This window comes from Chlorocebus sabaeus, chromosome 21, assembly GCF_047675955.1.
Source record: "Chlorocebus sabaeus isolate Y175 chromosome 21, mChlSab1.0.hap1, whole genome shotgun sequence".
NCBI lineage: Eukaryota > Metazoa > Chordata > Mammalia > Primates > Cercopithecidae > Chlorocebus > Chlorocebus sabaeus.
In genome coordinates this window covers 13609439-13624120 of record NC_132924.1, presented here as the reverse complement: position 1 = coordinate 13624120, position 14682 = coordinate 13609439, and the positions used below count along the sequence as shown (strand labels likewise).

Genomic DNA, 14682 nt, shown 5'->3' with positions numbered 1-14682 from the left:
AGCACACTGTCCAGCAATAGTGACTATATTGTAAATGAATTAATTCATCTACTAAGATGATACTTGCCAAATCCACTCCTGCACATTTCAGTGCAATCTCCTTTCAATGTCACTGCTGAAGGAGAGTCCCACGAGCCACTTTAGAGGGTAACGGGAGGATCTTAGGGCTTTTCTGAAAATGTGAGTGTTGAATTTTAGAGTCCATGGAATGGACCACAGTTGTTTAAGTAATTCACAGTTGCACAGAGGTGCTGCCATCCTCTGGCCCAGTCTCCTGAGCAGGGCTGCCCAGAGTTCCCTCAGTGGGCTGTCAGGCCTGAGTGCTCTGCCTTAGCTAATGGCAGTGGGTTTTGACAACATGAATCGAGGCCCAGAAGAGGAGGGGCAGCGAGGAGAAATGGGGAAGCTAAGGGTGGATCCGATCAGATCAAGAGGAAAAGAGAAAAGTGAGGGGTCATCTGAGTGGGGCTTACCTCCATATCCTGTGTGAGCTCCACCATGGTTGGCCCCAGACTCCCTGCCCCCTAGCTCATCTGATCCACATGTTCATTCTTCTACCTTCCCCTGATTTACTCCTGGATCGTTATTATTATTTAGATTACTATCAGGTTGTTATATTATGATTTGTAGATTAAGTCTTACATCCTTTGGAAAGCTCTCCTTGACCTACCCTGTCTGGGGTCACATGGTCTTAGCTCCCTGTTATGGCTCTTACCACCGTGTGCTGTTCTGATGATGAACATGTGTCTCTTCTACAGTCGTGAGGACCCGAAGACTGTGCCTGTCTATTGATCACTCCAAACCTGGCACATGGGGATTAGAACATGGGAAATGCTGATTGACATTTGTTGAATGAATGAATAAATGCCAGGAGTCCTTCTATACTTAGGTCATGTTTCACTGGAATTACTAAATGTGAAAACTGATCACGGGGGAGTGTTCAGCAATGAGAAGTAGTGGGTGGGCGGTTGGCATACTCTGGGCCTATGTTGTAAGACTGAGCAAACTGTGGGGGCCTGGGGAGGATATTGTAGAGAGGAGTCTGGTTTACTCAGGAAGGGGCAGAGTGGGTGTATTCCCAACATCCACTATCAGAGAGGAAGGGTCACTGGCCCCAGAATGGTTAACTGGTGGGTATGGGCCACTGAGTCTGTGAGCCAGGAGTATGGACCAGTATCTGCTGGCGAGTGTTATGGAGAAGAAGTGAGCCTTGGACAAATCCAGTATGTGAAATCCATTTTTCAAAACTAACTCAAAGAAGATGAATTCTTCTTTGTATTGATAAGTGCTAGAAAGAAGCTAACGTATGGCCATGAGGGTGAGAGTGAGGGGTGGAGGACAGGAGAAGACCTTGGGAGTGCAGGTCTGGGTAAGGACATTTCAGGTGAGACTTGCGCAGTGAGGATGTGTGTCTGCCATGTTCACCGTTATATCTCCCCAGGGTTTAGGAAACATCCTGACATAGATATGATAGGCATTCAATCAATATGTGTAGAAGGATTGGATAGGTCAATGCATGAGGGCTGGCACTAGGCTGGGCACTTGTCACTATTTGAGTTAATCTACATGATCACTGATGGACTTGAAGCTAGTGTGCTGGGACTCGTGGTCTGTAAGGCTGCCTCCTTACTATCATGATAGACCACTTAGGATTACACACCGTCATGTCTGGTAAGGCTTTATTGCTCCAAATGTCTTCAAGGGCATAGTTAAACATGACTGTTACAACAAGTGATGTCGTGAAAAGTGGTGTAATGGAAGAAGCAGGCACTTTGACATTGAACAGGCTGAGTTCCTCGATTCACGCTAAGTGACACAGGGTAGCTACTGAGTCTCTGTGAGCCTTGAACAAAACACAGGGGAACACGTATTTCAACCTATGTGAGAGGATTAAATAAAATAAGTCACCTCCAAGGGGCTTGCCCTTAGGAGATGCCTTGAACATGCTAGTTTCCCTGCCCTGCAAGTTGGAGATGCATCTCCCTGCCTGCCATTGGGAAAAGTACTTCTCAGCTCACAGAGCTAGTTCATAAGTAAAAATTGGTGATTTACGGACTGTCTATCACAGGGTTTGTTCTAATCTGCTCACTCACCTCTTTTTTTGAAATACAAATGGTTCTTTGAACAGAAGAATTGATTGGTCATTGGGTCTAAGAAACATGGAAAAGAAGTAAAAAACAGATGAAGAAGTGAGACAAGCTTGATTTAAAAATGAAACCCCAATTGCTGTGTAGGGGTTTTGCATTTTTTTTTTCTTTTAAGATAATCTGTATTTCCAATTAGATGTTATGAACATTGGTGATTAGGAATATTGCTTTCTATTGTCAAATAGAAAGCAATAACATGCTACAATCTAAGTACAAGTTAGGATGGTCAGTACATGATTTCAGCATGTGGAATTGTGCTCAGGTAAAATTCAAATCAAACTTCTTCCTCGTTCTTGAATGCTTCTCTGGCATATTGAATTCAGCCATGTTTGAAGACATAATTATTTTGACATTTCACAGTCAGCTAATGTAATGGTTTTTAAATGAATTAAACATTAGTTAATGTATGAATTTATGTTTATTTTGCCATTCTGTGTTGCAGCTGCTAAATTAATATAGCATACTCGAGATTACATTAGTAACAGATAATTAATTTTTAATTTTTATATTTTATTTCAAGGAAACTCAAGCATAACTAACATTTAAACTGCCACCCCACTGTCCTTATTGAATTGTTACTCCATCCTGTAGAATAGGAGGGCAGTGACAGATCCCATAAAGTTAAAAGGATGGGGTGGAATTGACCAACATGGGTGCCTCTCCCATCATATAAAGGGAAGAAGAGTCAGGTCTGTTATTACTATTGTTGTTGAAAATGCACTATATTTTCATCATATCACAGAGTTGAGTTTAGTATCTCCAGTAGGAAGGTTGTCACTTTCCTCTTCCTGATCTAATGCTTTAAGGATGCCAAGGACAATTGCAGGAGAGCTCATACAACAGAAGGAACCCCAGTGGGCAGCTGCTTTAATCTTCCAGTTTCCCTAATCGACAAATTGAGGCCCAGAGAGTGAGAGTGAGTGTAAGTTTCCCAGGGTTTCAGAGTGAAGCGGTCAGAGCCCATTTGCAGTTGAAGAGACCTGAGAGGGTCCATGGGGCTGAAGGGAGGAGAGGGAAGGGGTCCAGAGAGTGCTGGCAGATCTGGAAAGCCAGAGTGGGTCTGAATGTGTCCTCGGAGCCAAGAAGAGGGGCCATAGCAGGTGGGAAGGGCTGGAGCCAGGGATTTGAAGAGGCAATGAGAGGTGGAGAAAGAGGGTACCTGGGAAAGTTGGAGGAGCCAAGGCTCAAAACCAGCTCTTGCTAGTGTCAAGACAGTTGTCAGGTGTCCTTGAGGGTGGTGACTTTGAGGGCAGGCTTCAAGATGTGTTAGATGTGAGGCAGATGGAGACCAGATGGCCTGACAGCCCAGCACTGCGTCCCATGATCATACCATCCCTGACCTAACCTTGCAGGAATGCTGGGCATGGTCACTGTCGACTCCAAGTTCCTCATTTTACATTGAGGAAGCAAGGGGCTGACACAGCCCACAGCTTGCCTAATGCCATACATTATGTCACCTTTTTCAGGGTGCATTCTCTGCTCTTTTAGGTTTGAAAAACATAACTTATAAACACATTGCTGTGTCTTTCCCGGACCAGAGGATACGTTTATGCTTAAAGATAAGTGCTGTGATATTTAACAGCACATTATCACCTTCATTTCAAATTTTAATAAGAGATTACTTAACAGACACATTTTACATTTCCTACAATAAAGATATCTGTCTTCGAAATTGGTAAAATGAGATTAATGAGAAAAGAAAAACAGGGCATCATGGTGGGTTGCTTCTGGAAAGCATGACTTTGGGTATATAGTATCTACTCTGCATTTTATGTGGTTGAAAACTGTTTTGTTGATTAATAAATTTTATATTTTAGAGTAGTTTCATATTCACAGCAACCTTGAATGGAAGGTGCAGGGATTTCCCACATACCCCCTTCCCTACCATAGCCTCCCTCATTATCAGAGTGGGACATTTGTTACAGTTGATGAACCCTCACTGACACAGCATCATTCCGAGTCCACAGTTCACGTTGGGCTTCACTCTTGGTGTTGTCATTCTATGGGTTAGGACAAGTGTATAATGATATACATCCAATGTTATAGTATAACACACAGGGTTTTACTGTCTGAAGGATCCTCTGTGTTCTACTCATTCATCCCTCCCTCCCCTCTAGCCCCTGGCAACCACGGATCTTTTTACTGTCTCCATAATTTTTGTCTTTTCCAGCACGTCATTGAATTAAAATCATATAATATGTAGGCTTTTCAGATGGCTTCTTTCACCTAGTAATATGCTGGAACTGTTTCTCCCTTCCTTCCTTCCTTCCTTCCTTCCTTCCTTCCTTCCTTCCTTCCTTCCTTCCTTCCTTCCTTCCTTCCTTCCTTCCTTCCTCTCTCTCTCTCTCTCTCTCTTTCTTTCTTAGACAGAGTCTTGCTCTGTCACCAGCAGTGCAGCAGTGCGACCTCGGCTCACTGCAACCTCTGCCTCCCAGGTTCAAGCAATTCTCCTGCCTCAGCCTCCTGAGTAGCTGGGATTACAGGCACCTGCCACCACACCTGGCTAAGTTTTGTATTTTTAGTAGAGATGAGGTTTCACCATATTGGCCAGGATGGTCTTGATCTCCTGACCTCGTGATCTGCCCACCTCGGCCTCCTGAAGTGCTGGAATTACAGGCGTGAGCCACTACGCCTGACCCAGAACTGTACTTCTAAAGGACTTTTGAGAAACAATTTATTATTAATAATTTAAGAGTCAGGATAACATTTTTTCTTTAATTAAAGAAAAGATTTTCTTTCTTTTAAAAATGTATTTTATTTTCTGTCACGACCAAGGATCTAGGAAGTGGGAAGCCCTGTGCTAGGTGCCACAATGACAGGAAGGCAGTGATAAGAAAAGTTGCTCATGGTGGCAGGTCTTGTGCAGTTGGATTTACCGTGCAGTGGGCGACCACATAGGGAGGTGAGCACACAGGCATCTACGCCGCAGGGAATGGAGAGGCCCTGCTCAGCCTGGGAAAGGTGGGTGTCTGGAGACAGAGCTCTAAAAGATAGGTAGGTTCAGGAAGGGAGAAGTGGTGCCTTGTATCCGATGGCCTTGAGGAGACAGGAGGGAGACAGGGCATGAGTGCAGAGAGGTGGAGGCACCTGAGATTGTGGAAAAACTTTGGATGCAATGTGGAGCCTTTGCACAGATTCCTGTAATGGGGGATCTCCTTTGAGGAAGAGCCCTGAGGTTCAAAGCATAAGGCAGATTGGAAGGGTGAGGTGGGGCTGGGACTGTTAAGAGCACAGCAGTTTCCTGGGCGTGATCTATGGGTGTTGGACAGATGCACAGATGGAAAGACATTGGGAGGTCACCCTCAGCAGATGGGGAGGTTGGTTGGCTGTGAGGACCAGGGGGAGGAGAGTCATGACTGGCTTCCAGGAAGTGACTTGTGAGGCATGGGGCATGGAGAAGACCACACATAGACAGTGTGCAATTCATCCTTCAAACGGGGGCACTTTTGAGAATGACAGAGGGCACCATTCATAACCACGGAAGAATAAGTGAAAAGCAAGTCTGTCCTGGGCAAACTGGGGTGAATGAGTACCCTACTTGTAGGGGATATAGGGAAAGGAGCCAGTTTGGGGACGTAGAGAAAATTAATATTTATAAAATCAATTAGGCCCAGAAAAACAAAATCTTTATTTTATTACATTTGGAACTCAAAAGGCACAGCTTTACCCTCATCATCTGAATGTTCATCTTGATGATTTAAGGAATGTTTAGGAATTTGTGTCACTTTGAATCTTTATGAAGTGATTTTGTGAGAGTGGCTAGTTCAGGAGAGGACTGTCTATTATTTATTTCTCTGTGTGTTTCCTCTGGCAGAAAACCCTTCCTGGACCAAGGACATTTTGTGTGCTACTCTGAGTTGCAAGCAAAGTGGGATAAGGCATCTCATTTTATCTGCTATACAAGGGGTCACTTTGGCACAGGACCATTTCCAGGTTTGTCATCTTTAATATTTCAGAGAATTTCATGTTCATGACTATTGGCCCTTGCAAGGCAGTCAAGTTATTCAAACTTTGCTGCTTGGTTCTTATAACTACAGCAACGGTGTCACACACAGTCTTGTTGCAAGTCGGGCTTACAGAATGACTGCTCACCCTTCCTCCCTCTTGGCCTCTCCCAGTGGTGTGCTGGGGTTGAGTGGTATTGATTTATGAGAGCTGATTGTTAAATTTTCAGGAATTTTGCAAGCTGATTGTTAAACATAGATATCATCATAATAAATAAATTACATAAACTTACGATGAAATAAATCATGTTAGAAACGTAAGAAATAATTACTCAAGATTCATCACTTCCTAATTATTTTAGTATGTTTTGCTGTTATCTATCTTCCTGAGATGATTTGCTTTTGTTGTATCCACATGATGGAAATACTATGCAGTCTTGTGCTAAGTACAGTTTTTTCCATCTCTATGTTTAGTGACGTTATGTTGGTAGCTTGAACTGGGCCATGTGGGAGCATTTGCACCATGGAAATTGGCAAGTGCTCCAAATCAGATTTTTTTTTTTTTTTTCTGGAGAGTTAGTTTTTAAATATTTACCAGCCCAGCACTGGCTCTAACTAATTGAATACACCGGCTAGTACCAAAAATTGATGGCTGAATGGGAACCAGCATAGCAGTTTCCTTTGTATTAAATTGGACACATGCCCGATAGGATCCCATGTAGAGTCTCCAACAACAGCTAAGTCAGAGAATGTGACTTTTATTTGGGGCCCACTCCTTTGTCCTAGAATTAAAGACCCCTGGGCCTCTAGGCAGGCCTGATCTTCCTGACAAGCTTGGACAGTGGTGATGTCTTTCCAACAAAGCAGCGAAGACCTGTCTTTCTTCTAGGTCTGGTTCTGAATGTTGTTTCTTGCTTTTGTGATGCATACGTCTGTGAGCATGAGATTATCACAGAAAGCAGAGAAACAGATGATGCCGAGGGAGACGAGAGATAGCCATGCCAGACTCCCACAGCACGGCAAGGGTGTAGAATGCCATGCCTTGGTGAAGTGTCAGGAGGGAGTGAGAGCTGCTGGTCCCTAATCAGTGTCTTGTGGCCTTTGGAGGAGTTGCGCATGTCAGCAGGAAGCCCTGAGTAGTCCCTAGCAATGATTGACTGTACAACCCCATATTCACATTGATTTATTTAGAAGATCAAATTCTTATTTCCAGGTTGTGCAGATCTTTGTCAGATATTAAATGTGGATACAGAAAAAAAAAATCCTCAGAGACAATTTTTTTTTTTTTTTGACATGGAGTCTTGCACTGTTGCCCGGGCTGGAGTGAAATGGTATAATCTCAGCTCACTGCAACCTCTGCCTCCCTGATTCAAGCAATTCTCCTGCCTCAGCCTCCCCAGTAGCTGGGATTATAGGTGCCTGCCACCACGCCAGGCTAATTTTTGTATTTTTAGTAGAGACAGGGTTTCACCATGTAGGCCAGGCTGGTCTCGAACTCCTGACCTCGTGATCTGCCCACCCGGCCTCCCAAAGTGCTGAGATTACAGGTGTGAGCCAACATGCCTGGCCCCTCACAGACAGACAATTTTTTAGTGGTGAGCGAAGGTTATAATACTAAAATAGTCAAGAGACTCCAGCTTTCAAAGCAACTGACCCAAAGACTGTATTTATAGTTCAAATTGTTATATGATTGTCAACAAGTCTGGCTGGTAACAGTTGAGTTAGTTTTGCTGAAGAGCAGAAGTTCCTGTCTTTAATGACAAAAATAGTATGTTGCTTACCTTAGGATGCAAAGCTTTTAGGATGGGTCTGTGGTTCAAGGGTTTCAAGTATGTGAGACTTTTAGAAATATGAATCTTTTTCAGGCTGTGGGATATGAAGTGCCCAACAGAGGTGGGCCAAGTGCACAATGCCATTTATTAGTTTTCAATATCTAAATAATTATTTTAAATATAGGTTTCTCAGTAGCAACATGGAATTCCCATTGAAAGAGAAAGTTTCAGCTGATCAAATTGATATGACAAAAGTTTTGGGGCTGTCAACTCCTTACCCTCTTCCACCCTTTGTTCCAAACAGTAAAAAGCAGCAATAAAGAGATGAATGGGCAGCAGAAATTAAATTTCAGATATGACAGCAAGTGCCCACTGTATCTCTTGGGATAAGCTGAGTTGGAGAATGTGGCTGGAACTTCAGGTTGGGTGGGGGCTTCCTACTGCCTCTTTAGATCTAGACCTTTGGGTCCACCTGTGTGCATTTATCCCTATTTCCTGATTCCAGGCCTGATCTAGCCAGAGAAGGAGAGTCTGATGGGTGGTGCCTTTTACACATGGTGGTTTTATCAGATCCCAAAAGTATAGCCTGATGAATGTCAATCTCAACCTTTGTCCTAGATGCTTCTCCTTACCTGGAGCCTGGTACACCTGTGCTGAAGAAACTTGGAATTTTTCTTCCAGTAGTCTTTGCTACTGGGGTAGAATGTGCACTTTTCTACTTTATAATCCCCTGTATGTCAAAATTATTATTTTGTTAAATTTAAGAATAACATCCAGAGCAGGAACATTATAAATGCATTGAATGAAAATTAATTTGCATGCAGTTACAAATTATGAACTAGAGGTTCTTTGCTATAAGGGAATACTCCATGGCAAAGCCCTCATGCAATGGGTTTAATTCAATCTGTGTTCTCAGGAGTTAATTGGCCCCTAAGGGGATACTCACCTGTATCTATTGTTCTGACCTAGCTGTATCTGTGTATTGGTATATTACCAAAAGGGATCTCTTTGGAGCAAGAAGAATGCCAAGCCTGTGAAATGCTTGGGTGAGAGAATTGGAGAAGGTTTGGAGACCTTCATACTCAGAAAAAACAAAACAAAATGCAGAGTGTGAAAGTCCAAGGGCTTCTATGCATGTTATTAGAAATGTGCATGCAGCTTGGAGTCTTGAGGCTGGACCTAGACATCTCTCTGCCTTGCAGATGCTCTGTCTGAGTTTGCTGCCATCCTTTTCCTTTCTGCTTTGCTGTGGTTACATTCAGACAACAAATGGGGTCTGTGCACATTAGTGGCAGTGGGTGAGGGAGGAGGAGGCTGTGTCTCCTGCGATAGAGCAGGCAGCGGAAACTTAAGTGACGAAAGGAAAGAAAAGTCTGTATCCTGAGCCCTGCCACACGATAGAAAATGGAGACTGGCTTGAGCTGACCCCTCGTTGTCAGACTCCTTCGGGTGTTACGCACACAATGCAGGGTTCAGTTGCTTGGCAGGTATCAACCCAATGACCACAACCAAGGGGGATTTAGCAATGAGATTTAAGTAAGGAGAACACCAGGGATGGTTCCCAAAGTAGTGCCTCTGAGCTGGGGACTGGGTTAGGTTTTATCAACATCGTGTAATGAGGATCTGATTGACTGGATCCTGCCCTGGGTGATGCCAGAGTTCAATGCAATTGGATCCTGGATCCTGCCATGTAGTGTCCGCTTCTTAATTCAGTCCCCGCTCCTCAGTCCGAGCACTCCGGTTCCTGCTGTGGTTGCATACTGGTTCATCTGGGCATGCTCGGGTTATGTAACCTGAGGGTCCATGGCACCTGAAAAAAACTCGCAACTTTCTTACGTAAAAGTTGAACCAGATGGGCCGGGTGCGGCTAACATAGACAGCAGACACCACTCCACCTGCCCAGGCCCTCAACCTCCACATGCGGAGTCTCACTCCTCTCCTCCCTGTCTGAGCCAGGCATTGACACAGACTCAGCCTCGCCCAGCCCCACCTCACTCAGCTCCCAGGACTTTCCCCGGGCTCCTCTCGCATCCTTCACCAGCTGTCTCCAATTGCATGCCTGGCTCCTGTATGTGGCAGAAGGACCCAGGCTGTGTCCAGACCCTTTCTCTTCTCAGTCTATGCTCACATGCTAGCTAATCTTATCCAGATTCATTTGCAACCTAAAAATCCCAATGACTTCCTGACAACTTCCAAATTTCCTTCTCCAGCCAATACCTCCCCTGACCTTCACGCTCGTGTGTTCAGTTGCATTCCCTCTCAGATGTTAAACAGGCCCTCAACTCTACTCATGCAAAAAACAAAACAAAACAAAACAAAACAAAACACCTCTTCATCTTTCCATGTAATTTTTCCCTCCCCTGGTGTTCTTTCCCTCAGATGCCAGGGACAACAACGCTGGCATACTTGTTTAGTCTTCCTTTTTTTTTTCAGTTAGAAAACTCTCCCTTCTACTTTCCAAATGTTTCCATGATCTGGCCATGCTCCACCACCTCCACCAGCACCTTTCTGATCCGAACCAGCTCTCCTTTCCTCCTCCCCTTGCCTCGATCCTTAATGCAGTAGCCAGAGTGATCCTTCCAAAACATCATCAGACGGTGTTACTCCTTTGCTGAGAGTGCCCAGTGTCTTCCAGTCTTATTTGGAATTAGTGTCTGATTTCTAAGGGAGGCCACTGCTAGGTCCTGCTGTCTGGGTGGCACATCCCTGCCTCTGCCCTCCCAGGCACTCTCTTCTCCACTTTGCTGGCTCCTTTGCACCCAGCTCAGAGCCTTTGCACCTGCTGCTCCCTCACCTGCAGTGTGCTTCCCTAATGATGCTAAGAAGTCCTTCCTCTTGCACCTCCAGCACGGCCCCAACCCCACCTTGTTTTCCTCCAGGTCACCTGTGACATGCTGACCAGTTTGCCCCTATGGCTGTCTGCGGGTAGTGTTCCTGCACTGGAGTGTGAACCTCGTGGAGGTAGGAGTTTTGTCTCCTGTGTTCACAACTCTCAGTCCAGTACCTATCTTGGGCCTGGCACTTGGCAGGTGCTCTATAAGTATTTTTTGAATGAATGAATGAATAGTCCTATAAGATTTCTGTTCAAGTTCCATTCCCAAATCACTTGGGAAAAAAATAAACTTATAAAATGAATGACAATAATAGATGAATTGGAGTCAAGAAGTTGCAGGTTTTGTAATAATCTATTGGCTGGTTTAGTTCCCCCCACAGTGAGATTTTGAGGTTTGGTTGAGGTGGTGGTGACAGTGGCACGAGTGCTCTAATCATGGATTAACGTTCATCAGTTCCTGAGAAGTCTTCACCGCCACTAAATCTACCTCAACTGTGCTGGGGGCTCCATCTCGGGGCGGCCTCCAGAGCTCAGCTCCCAACCTTGACTTTTCATTAGTGTTCACATTTCCTTGGAACATATATTTGTTAGCTCCCTTTGGTCCCTTGAATGGTTCATGGTTTTTCTTTGCAAGAGAAACTGACAGTGGTTTTGAAAAAAAATTTAAAGTTTTATTTCAACAGACATATTACCTAAGTGTTGACCTACATATGATACCTTCCCATAATTGGTGCAACATGGAACTAGGCTTCCAATATCAGTAAGAATATAGTGATATAAATAAAATGTGATGAAGCAAATAAATTCTGATGATGTAAAATAAAGTATTTATGGTAGAATAGCTGTGTCTAGGGAAAGTGTATAGATTCATGTGTATGTTTATAGACATAGACGTTATATGTTTGTGGTATTTTTCAGGTTGTTGTATTTGTCATTTAATTCCACATATGGTAAGTGTTTTGCATTTTGTCAATTAATAGGTATTATTCTAAAAGGTTTTCTTTTTTGGCAAAATGATTGGTCTTTTAAAAAACCGATTATTTCCAGGAAGATACTGATAAGATGTCCATGAAATCTCAGAGGTGGGGGCTGGAGATACGGAGGGTGGGGACCTACTTCTAGAGTCTTTCCAGATGTTCCCCAGTGTCTTAGGAGCCTCTCCACCTCCAGCCGGCAGAACAGGAGCCTCCCAGACTGCACTGCTGACCTTCAGAGTAGGGCAGATCCAGGTTTTATCCACCTCACATATGAATAGCCACATATGATTTCTTTTTAATCATTGTGTTTGTGGCTGTGAATTTTGAAAAGCCTAAATTTTCTTTAAAATTTTGTTATTTTCATATTTATTTTTAATAGCATATATTTAAAATATACAACACAATGTTTAGATAAACACACAAAGTGACATGATTACTACAAATAAATGAGCATATCTGTCATCTCAGAGTTATCTTTGTGTGTCGTGCGTGTGTGTTAAGAGCACCTAAAATCTACTTTCTGAGCAAATTTCAGTATGTAATACAATATTGGCAACTATAATTCTCATGCTGTATATTACTTCTCTAGATGTGCCCATTCTACATAACTGCAACTTTACACCCTTTGACCAACATCTTCATTCCTCCCACGTTCATTCCTGGTAACCACAACTCTATGCTTTGTTTCTATGGGTTTGACTTTTAAAAAGTTTGACTTTACATGTAAATGAGATTGTGTAGTAGTTTTCTTTTTGTGGCTGACTTACGTCACTTAGCTTATCTTCTGGGTTCATGCGTGTTGCTGCCAATGGCATAATTTCCTTCTTTTTATGGCTGAATAATATTTTATTGTATATAATGTCACATTTTCTCTATTCATTCATCTCTTTAGAAACATTTTGGCTGATTCTATATCTTGGCTTTTGTGAATAATGTAAATATCTCTTTGGGATGTAATTTCATTTCCTCTGGCTTTATACCCAGAAGTGGGATTTCTGGATCATATGGTAGTTCTATTTTTAATATTTTGAGAAATCTTCATACTGTTTTCCATAATGGCTGCAGCAATTTACATTTCCACCAACAGGGCACAAGGTTTCCCTTTCCTGCACACCCTCACCAACTCGTTATTTCTTGTGTTTTTGGTAACAGCCATCCTAACAGGTATGAGGTAATAGCTCACTGTGGTTGATTTGCATTTTCCTGTTGATTAGTGAAGTTGAGCACCTTTTCTTTCACCTGTTTGCCATCTTTATGTCTTCTTTGGATAACGTCTGTTCAGCTTCTTTGGCCTTTTTAAAAATTGATCTATTTGTTTTTCTGCTATTGAATTGTGTATGTTCATAAGAACAGAGCTTCGGGAAGTTAAGAGCCAGGCCATTTGGTGGAGAATTGCATGTTCTCTGCTATATGTTCAAGAACATGCTGTCTTGCCTGACTGGCTAGTAGCAGAGCCGGGAGTAAAATTTGGGCTTCTGTATTTCCACAGCCAAGGGCTCTTTCTCCTACTGTGGAATGCACAGAAGCAACTGACGTGATTGTTTGTTCTCTGTGTTTCCTGAGACTAATGAGAATAAACTAAAATCTTACAAATAAGTATGTGTGTTTCTAACCTATATCATTGCTATGTTTTCTAGGAAATTGAAAAGATATGGTCCTTGCCCAATCAGCTAAATTGTGAAAGTCTTGGCAAGAATCTTTCTAGTACCTTGGAAAGCTTCAAGAGCAGCTTGGAAAATGCCACTGACCAAGACTGCACATGCCAGCCGAGGCTGGAGACGGTGCAGCAGCACTTGCACATGTATGCTCTGATATTCTTTCATGCCCTCCCCAGTACTTCCATTCATAGAGACGATGTCTAGCACTTTTAAAATGTGAATTTCAGACAGTAGTCTGTACAAATACTCTTAATGTACATATTAATATGTGTTCTCCAAACATCAAAGTTTTCCATGACAATTTTTGAGTGGTAAAATGTAACAGCAGCGTTAACCAGAAGGCTAACTTTATTGGCGACCAAGATATTAGATAAAAGAATGTAATCCACAATGCTTGGTGGCAAATGCCTGTAATCCCATCTAATGGGAGGCTGATGTGGGAGAATCGCTTGTGGCTACGAATTTGAGACCAACCTGGGCAACATAGCAAGACCCTGTCTCTAAAAAATAAAAGCAACAATAACAAAAAAATTAGTAGGATTTGGTGCAGTGCATTTTTGATCCCAACCACATAGGAGGCTGAGGCAGGAGGGTTACTTGACCCCAGGAGTTTGAGGCTGCAGTGAGCAGTGATTGTGCTACTGAACTCCAGCTTGGCTGACAGATAAAAGGCCTGTCTCATAAATAAATAAATAATTTCTGTATGAGCAGGCAAATATTTTTCTTTTCTTTTCTTTTCTTTCTTTTTTTTTTTTTTTGAGACAGAGACTCGCTCTGTCACCCAGGCTGGAGTGCAGTGGTGCTATCTGGGCTCACTGCAAGCTCCGCCTCCTGGGTTCACGCCATTCTCCCTCCTCAGCCTCCTGAGTGACTGGGACTACAGGCCCCACCACCTTGTCTGGCTAATTTTGTTTTCGTATTTTTAGTAGAGACGGGGTTTCACCGTGTTAGCCAGGATGGTCTCGATCTCTTGACCTCATGATCTGCCCTCTTCGGCCTCCCAAAGTGCTGGGATTACAGGCGTGAGCCACTGCACCCGGTGGCAAATATTTTTCAAATTACATTCATGTCTGATCAATTTTGCATAGTGTTCTGAAAGTGTAAAGCACCAGAAGGGGAAATAAGGAACTTTGAATTCTGCAAATGACTTTTTCACAGAAAGAATTATGTTCATCTGACCCTGGCTATCCTAATTTCTCATACGTTCCATGATCTATCCTATCTATTCTTTTCACAGTTGCAGAAAACCATTTATTATGCATCTTCATTCCCCTGGTTCATCTCGCTTGGCAGGAGCTCTGAGAAAGAAATACTGGAGTGTGGGTAGTATTAATGGATATTCACATACAGA

General features: G+C 43.1%; 1 protein-coding gene across 1 annotated transcript in view; it reads left to right on the top strand.

Moving 5' to 3' along the window:
• The window catches only part of ABCA13 (ATP binding cassette subfamily A member 13), a 502662-nt gene that overhangs the window by 111620 nt on the left and 376360 nt on the right, over nt 1–14682 (top strand). The window contains exons 20-21 of the mRNA XM_073008854.1: nt 5962–6080; nt 13311–13474. Of these exons, the coding sequence (XP_072864955.1) occupies nt 5962–6080; nt 13311–13474 (283 nt within the window). The remainder of the gene's footprint in view (nt 1–5961; nt 6081–13310; nt 13475–14682) is intronic.